This window comes from Rasamsonia emersonii (genome assembly GCF_000968595.1).
Source record: "Rasamsonia emersonii CBS 393.64 chromosome Unknown ctg1118621760283, whole genome shotgun sequence".
Classification (NCBI taxonomy): domain Eukaryota; kingdom Fungi; phylum Ascomycota; class Eurotiomycetes; order Eurotiales; family Trichocomaceae; genus Rasamsonia; species Rasamsonia emersonii.
The window spans coordinates 1-7,747 of record NW_013563105.1 but is presented as its reverse complement, the minus strand read 5'-3'; the positions used below and the strand labels follow the sequence as shown (position 1 = coordinate 7,747).

The following is a 7,747-nucleotide window of genomic DNA, read 5'->3' as shown; positions in this document are numbered from 1 at the left end:
GACGTCGATGTGCAATGACTTGCTTATCAAAGATTTTTGAACACGAAGACCTAAGGATCCTGATGTTCAAAGTCAAATCAGCATCTTGTCTCTATGAAAGTTAGACCTCTGGACGGCTTTTCTCCCCCTTGCCCTCTCTCTGATAGTCTAATATAGAAAAAATTATCAGGCATTGTAAAAGTCGACTTAATTGTTGGAGTAGGGCAAGGGTATCAAAGCCAGATAGTATTTCCAGTAAAAGACAAATTATTTGTCCCCGAGACTAAGGAAGAAGTCGCGAGTGACCTCAAAACTGAGCCAACTGCTGGCCATACTTGGTGCTACCTTTAGCAGGTTAGGAACAATACCCTTGTACAGGCCCCGTATACCTTCTTCAGCTACAATGATCTTGATAGCATCCCAGATGGATGTATAATGATAACCCATCCCTGTCATGGTATTTATTTGAAATCGTCGTCTCAAAACATCACTAATGATCATTAATATTATATGTCAAGAAGATATAGGGCGTATTGTGGGCACTTACAATGGGTACGTGCAAGTCTGTGCAACTGCTCCTGAGATGGCTCCAGCTAACAGCTTTCGAAAAGAGCTGGGATTCTTATCCCCTTCAGGTGTCAGGCACCTCCTCACAGATTCATAGACCATAAAATTGAGGCCCACCTAGGTAAGAAAATAGTTAGGAGCAGAAGCATACTTTTCCTATCACCCCATCCACTTACGTAGGGAGCAACCCCCGCCACGGTGGGAATGATACCACGATACAAGGCGAGAAAACCTCCTTCGTTTTTATACATCAGAACCATCGTTTGGAACATGCCTGGTAATTTTTCGCCGGGAGTCCTGTTGCCCAGGGCGGCAAAGGATGCAGACTGAATCGAAAGTCGTGTACGGACGATATCGAGAGGATAAGTGACGGTGACAGAGGTGATGCCTGCAATTCCTCCACAGATGAGGCGACTAATTGGACTTAATTCAGCGCCAGGAGACGGCTCTGCAAACTGGGGAACGATTAGCTCCGTATGGAACGCAGAGAACGCAAATCCCAAACAATATTGTTCAGATCTCAATAGTGAGAATCTGAACGGTTCTTGAGGAGAACTGGAATCAGCCGGAATAGTGTTGCTTACTTTCTTGTAGAAATTGTAGCTTCCAAACTGCACAGCGGAATAAGGAATGATACGGATACAATTTGTACCGTTCCCTCGCATGAAGCCTCTCCAGCCTTCCTCTCGGCCCATCTTCACCAGAGCCTTCCAAACTGATAGCCTATTATAATCATCTCTTCCGGCGCTTTGAATCTGAAGCAATATTTTCAAGCGCTCCAGGGGCGAGACAATTGTTCTGGAAACCGCACCAGCCACTCCTCCTGCAATGAATGCCGCAACGACCGGTTCAGACAGATTGTTTCTAGCTCGGTGGAAGAAGGAAGGTGGCACACGATTCTGATAAGCTTCTAAGTCAGAAATTAAAGTTACCGTTGACTAGAGGGGACGCTGCTAAGCTCATGGGAAATTGCAAAGACCATCTGCATTCTGTGTTGTTGCTTTACCTTTTCATGTTTAATAGAAGGCGAGGGCAGTCGCGCGAGACTTTGCAGCGCCTTCCTCTCCTCATTATCCGGCTGTTCATTTCGTGCAGTTTCTCGACGATCCAGGCTCATCGTGGAGACCGGAGCAGAATCAACAGTGTGACTTTGAATCAGTCATTCATGAACTCTGGTAAGGACCGAGTTTCGCTAGCTGCAAAAGTGGAACTTGGCTTTGTCAATGTCTTCGAGTCAATTTTGATGTAATCTTTAGAAGAAAAGATCCACCGGAACTTATTACAAGCAGTGAATAAGAAGGCTTGACGACAGCGTGGAATGAATTCTCATCGGCGTTATCCCCGTTGACACTGCGTTGGCCATGAAGAATGACTGCACACAGAACTATCACTACCACTCCCAAATAACCATTTTGTGAAAAGATTGCTGATTGCAAAATGTTGAAGTATGGTAGGGATTGTTAACCGAGGAGATGATGTTAGGTAGATTCCGCAACTTATATGACCATTCCGGTGGACCAGAAAATCGCGATCCTGTTCGGTTCCCCAATCCTGTAAAATCTCAATGAGAAAGCAGAAAACAGAAAAACATAAAGAAGACAGGTGGATGGAGAGGATAATAATTGAGGGGAAAATTGCGCCATGCAGATGGATGTATTGACCGGCATGCGTCGATCTTGGCTCCAAAACACTTTTATCCCCCTTTTGCTCGGACCTGACCGTGGGCCTTATACAGAATGGGAGTCGGGACAGCTCTCTGGGGCAGTGCTTGCACCAGTTGTGTGTGTTGGCCGTATTTAGCAGCAATTAGGACTACCTCACTGGTTAACCGAAACAACTATGGGGATGTGGCAATTACCCCTGTTTGTTCTGTTTGTCTCTCTGAATCTGTGGATCCCTTTGTCGTCTTTGGTCCCTGTGGATTTCCGAAGCCCTTTTCTCACTAGGAGCAGCAATAATGCTCTGCACTACATCTTTCTTTTGCATTCTCTCTCTACGTCTCTCTTCTCGCAGGCTGCCTATCTTGCGCAACCTCTGAAGTCTGATAGTGGCAGACTGGACTCCAATCCCCTGGTGACTTCTCATCGCTTACTAGTCCGCGATGTCTCGGTCCAGTGGAACAACTCTATACGTTACAGGCTTCGGCCACGGTACTCGAGCGCGCGATCTAGCCTACGAATTCGAACGGTATGTCCTGTCCGCCGATACTACGAGCTGCTCGAACCCCCACGAATTCATGTCCCGTTCACGTTTCCTTCGGCCTAATTTCTGGGTCTCAATACCGAAACCGTTTACCCATCCGTCCGAAGCTCCTCGCTTGCACGCCGGCCTTGACCTTTTGCCCGTACGGCAGTTTTGACCGCGTCGAACCCCTTCCTATCTGATTTCCTCTCATCCACCGCTAACTATTCATCCACTTTTGATGTTGCTCTTGTGTCCACTGATTCATTCCTCTCCAATCCGTTATTTTGGCATCTGATCTGACTCCCCCAGATACGGTCGCCTTGTTCGTTGTGACATTCCAGCTCCACGGACCCCATCGAGTCGCCTGTAAGTTTCACCTAAACCTACTAAGTTGTGTATGCATTATGGCATGCTCAGGAATTGCACAGTTTTGCCTTCGTCGAGTATGAGAGCCGCCGCGATGCCGACGATGCCTATCACGAGATGCACAACAAGCGCATCGGACGTGATGACTTACTGAAAGTTGAGGTGAGAACTTTGATAGCTCTATTTCCTCTTTCCGAGTCACTGACATCGTCGCAGTGGGCGCGTACCCCGCCGTCGGCATCTTGGCGGTTTGATTCTGGCCGTGATCGCCGTCGTGACCGTACCCCTCCTCGTCGTGGACGCTCGCCATCTCCTCGCCGCGGCCGTGGTGACTATTCGCCGCGCAGGGATGACCGGCGTGACAGAGACTATGATCGGCGCGACCGTGATCGAGACCGTGACCGTGACCGCGATCGCGACCGCGACCGCGACCGTGACCGTGAACGCGACCGTGAACGCGACCGTGACCGATCTCGAAGCCCTGATGATCGTGATAGGGATCTTAAGGAGGATCGTGATAGACATGATGACAGAGACAGGCGTGACGATGATCGTGAAAACGCCGCCAATGGCGATGACAGGAAAGGTCTGCTATCATATCCTTTCTTTGGAAATATTACTTGTTGACATTTGACAGTTCCCTTGGACCCACTCACTTCTGCTCATGATGAGCTTGATACTGCTGAGTAGGTCGCCTTGAGAATATTCGATGACTGTTTGGTAGGCAAGCAAGCTACTTCTCTGTCGTTATACCTCTCCGATGTTATCTCCCGCATCCCTCGGTCTCATTATTTAGGGTCATGGGCCAGGTTTGTGTCACCAAAGAACGCGGAAATTATGACATCTCTTTTACCAGCTGGCATCTTACCCTGATACTTCGGTATTTCATTTATCGTCAATCCCTCTGCGCTTCCTGTTCTTCCTCTGGTTTCCCTTTTTTTTAATTCAGTGCCCTGTCATGTTCCATGCTCTGCGACAAAGGTGCTCCATCTGTCTTCATCTTGATTTTATTAGCAGAGGTGGAGTCCATCTGGTCTACCGCCCGGTCTCGAAATCAGTACAGACGGAGCGATCGTGCACCTTTCGCTGAGTCTTGGCGTATTTGTCTAGTCACAAAATCAACTTCTTGCAGTTTAGGAAATTGAGAGTATCATTACTCCCTTCCTGGCCCGAGTAATCCTTGTTGTAAAGCTCTCGGAAGTTGATATGCTTCGGTGACCTCCTATCGCCAATTGTTATTGTCTTAGCTTCCGCGGCCTTGTGTAATTTGAAGGCTGAGAGGATATATTTAGATCAGCAGTGATGCTTCATTGATTGCTGCATCAGTACTAGGTAATACAATGAGACATATATAGGCTCCAGTGACCATTTTCATAGGGAAGTTGCACCACCTCTTTCACATGCCACGTGATCGGCAGCCTCTTCGGGTGCTCTGGGTATTCATCCATAGCATTGATATGGATGCATCTTGGTAAATGGTAGAAGGGGAACTGTTGCCTTTTTTTCTTTTTTTTTTAACAACATGAAACAGGTTGCAAGTCTTCAACTTCTTTCCTGAGAGACATGGGATGATATTTTTCTGGGGACTCTTTCTGAAGGGATCCTACTAACATTATTTGTTAAGAGTTTACTCCGTATGATATTTTCCCCTTGCCCCTTCAAGTTGTTTTCGGATTTACTCCGTACTACATGTAGATCTCAGTCAGATTTTTGTGGGAAGGGCTTTCTCAACAATGACACCGCTATCGACCGAAGCTGCGGTGATATATCTCAACTATGATGTGCAGGGCGCTGGTGCTGGACTTTCCTCTACTGAGGCTGTTGCATGCTCCTCATCCTCAGCGAAGGGAGGACTTATGATCTTTTCTTGATTCCACGAGACATGCTGTTGTAGACGGCAACTTGAGACCCAGCCGATTTAGCTAAGTCTATGTCGTCCGTTGGTATGGATAGCCTTTCTGACTTCGGACGGCGAAGCATTGCTGTCAAACTCGAGAAAACCGACGAAGCTGGAAGGTACTTACAGCGGACAAGCCTCTGTTATGCGATATTTTGCAACAAAGTATTGAGCGAGGAAAATCAAGGGTCATTAGGAAGAGGCGCTCCGAATTCAAGGATCTCGTATTCACAAGACAGTTTAACGCCTTCCACCGCCAGAATCCATCAAGTTCTTCTTCTCAATTTCATGGATTCTTCACTTTAGTTTGGCTTGGAGTTGGCTTGATGTTGTTCAAAATCGCAGAAAATAATTGGAAAATGTATAGTAGTGTTTGGCGAAGATACGAGATTCTACGTTTGATGCTTCACAAAGATGTCCTTGTGCTTGCCATCACAGATGGCATATTGTGTGAATCAACGATATTTTGCCTGTTTCTCCAGCGAGCAATCCGCGTGGGCTACTTGCAATGGAATAATTCTGGATGGATTATACAAACTGTATGTTTCCAACCACTTTTTATCACGCTTTGCTTCTCTGTATCTTTGCGTTTTTCTTTTGATGACATTTCTCTAGCTAACTCCAGTTTTTGAAGATCTGGCAGACTTTCTACCTTGGTGCCACTATATGGTGGACATACCATCGAGATTGGCCATGGACACACACTGTGTTCATCTTCATTGTTTAATAATGTTAAGGAAACAACTTAGGCTTCCTGTAATGGCCACTGTGGGTCTCTTGTATCAATCCCTTTACTGACTCTTTGAGATATCGACACTTAGCAGTTCTACAGTATCTGAGCTATATAGAAGGCGACAGGTTTTAGAAAAAAAAAACTTGAGCAACTTGATGGCCTTGATGAATGCTATTCCTCACCATCTACTTCTCATTTTGCAACTTCGTATTTTAACGCTCGTGATCTGAACAATCTTCATCACTGTCGCCAGTCCTTGCCAGAAACGAGCCCATGTGAACTTATTGACACTTCAAAGGAGATTAGCATTATTGCCGAAGCTATCGAGTCTGGGACAGCTCTAACAAATTCGGTCATTTGGCCGCCTCATCAGACGGGAGATTGATTCATTGACGAAAGAATCGGCAGGGCAACAATGCCTGGCGACGAATAATCACTATCCAAACATTCTTACGGTCACCGATTTCTACGGTTTTATCCCGCTTCCTACGTTAATCTATGAATAGAGTATCCCCGTTAGGAAACGATTAATTGGATGCATATCTCCAAAAAGACAGCAGCCATTTTTGGTGCAATCATTGTCATGATTGCTATTTCTCAGCCATGGATATATCCCGTCGTCATTTCGACGTTGCAAATGAAGACGGGATGACCTTTCACCAGTGATTGAAGGAGTCTCCGTGAGTGCTCAGCGACTTGATTTTCCCATTCATGATCGAGTATCTTTTATCATTCTATGTCATTTGGGAATGCATTGTAGGACTCCTACTGCCTGACCCTTTTGCCTTTACGTTGCCATGTTTTCTGCTTCTTGGTCATTACATGCTACTGACATGTCTGGAAAAGCTTAATGCTCTAGCTGAAATTACGAGATTTGTAGATAGGGGTTACTATGGTGACTGGTGGAACTCCGTCTCCTGGGATCAGTTTGCGCATAATTGCAATTGAACCGGCCCTTACATAGTTTACTGCTTCGCCATGTCTACCACAGCTCCATGAGTATCATTTCATTTCATCGATCGCGTCGTTCGGTCACCCTAGTTACATTCCTGTTATCAGCATGAGAACACGAGCTGATCATGCTCTGTATCTTAGATGCTTCTGATGCTGCAGCTCCCCCTGGTATACCTCAGGCGCACCTGGCTTACGAGGATGGAGGACACTAGGAAACGTCATTTTCTGGTTGGGAATTTTCATGGGTCCAAGTCTTCTGTGCATTCTATCTCATTGTATAGCCTGCGTTGTGTTGAAAGCATTTGGTCAAAGCTCTTCAGACAGATAGTCTGGATTATTATGACTGGTACTTTCTTGACGCTTTGATGACCATTGAACCTGTCTTAGTTAAGACAAGCCTTACAGGTCTCGCTCGATTAGCTTGGGATGCAAATTACGCAGTACATCCACCAGGGACATCTGGTCTCTATACGGGGTTTTTTTTTTAAATCTGCTTTCCTACATACAATATACTTTGGCAAAATCACTTGTCCTCTCTCACGCCCTATCCATTATTACTGTGTATCTTTGTTTTATGAAACGGGTGCTGACTCATCTTTTTGTTGCAGTAAAAACATTCGAGTTTTCCATAGCAATAATAGAAGCAGGGTACATTGATTGATTTGGAGAATTAAATGCAGACTACAGAGGAAGGGGTATACCCCGCTTCCCCACATCTCGTTGTCCCTAACAAGTGCTGGAGTTGATGCAAGATGCAATCTGTACATCATCAGAATTCTCGTCTGATGTTATCGTCAGAAAATTTCATTTTTTGAGCATTAATTAGTTAAATTTATCCCATTTATTTTCACATCAAGCCATGACATCACACATACCAGCCCAATGTTGTACCATTGGTGTCAAGCACGAAGGAGAAGCAAAAGGCGAGATTAAGAAAATCGGAGATGGTATGTATTTCTTATTTCCTAACACCGCTTTCAGTTCCCTTTGCATGCTAGATCTGCTATCTTCTGTAAATGTGGTTTCTCTGCATGTTGCCCTACTCGTTTTTTCTTCGCCCCCCCCCC

The 7,747-nt window shown here is 45.7% G+C and overlaps 2 protein-coding genes across 2 annotated transcripts; one reads left to right on the top strand and one right to left on the bottom strand.

Moving 5' to 3' along the window:
- Nucleotides 1-246: 246 nt before the first annotated feature.
- On the bottom strand, nucleotides 247-1,663 carry T310_5446 (Uncharacterized protein; the record flags this gene model as incomplete). The annotated part of the gene is made up of 4 exons (XM_013471685.1): nucleotides 247-469; nucleotides 527-663; nucleotides 723-1,484; nucleotides 1,553-1,663. The coding sequence occupies 4 exons, from the start codon at nucleotides 1,661-1,663 to the stop codon at nucleotides 247-249; spliced, it is 1,233 nt and encodes a 410-aa protein (XP_013327139.1).
- Nucleotides 1,664-2,647: 984 nt separating this feature from the next.
- T310_5445 (RNA binding protein SwoK (Eurofung)) lies at nucleotides 2,648-3,786 on the top strand (the record flags this gene model as incomplete). Its single annotated transcript, XM_013471684.1, has 5 exons — nucleotides 2,648-2,733; nucleotides 3,040-3,096; nucleotides 3,159-3,258; nucleotides 3,313-3,682; nucleotides 3,734-3,786. 5 exons carry the CDS (start codon nucleotides 2,648-2,650, stop codon nucleotides 3,784-3,786), a joined length of 666 nt encoding a protein of 221 aa, XP_013327138.1.
- Between the last annotated feature and the right edge of the window lie 3,961 nt (nucleotides 3,787-7,747).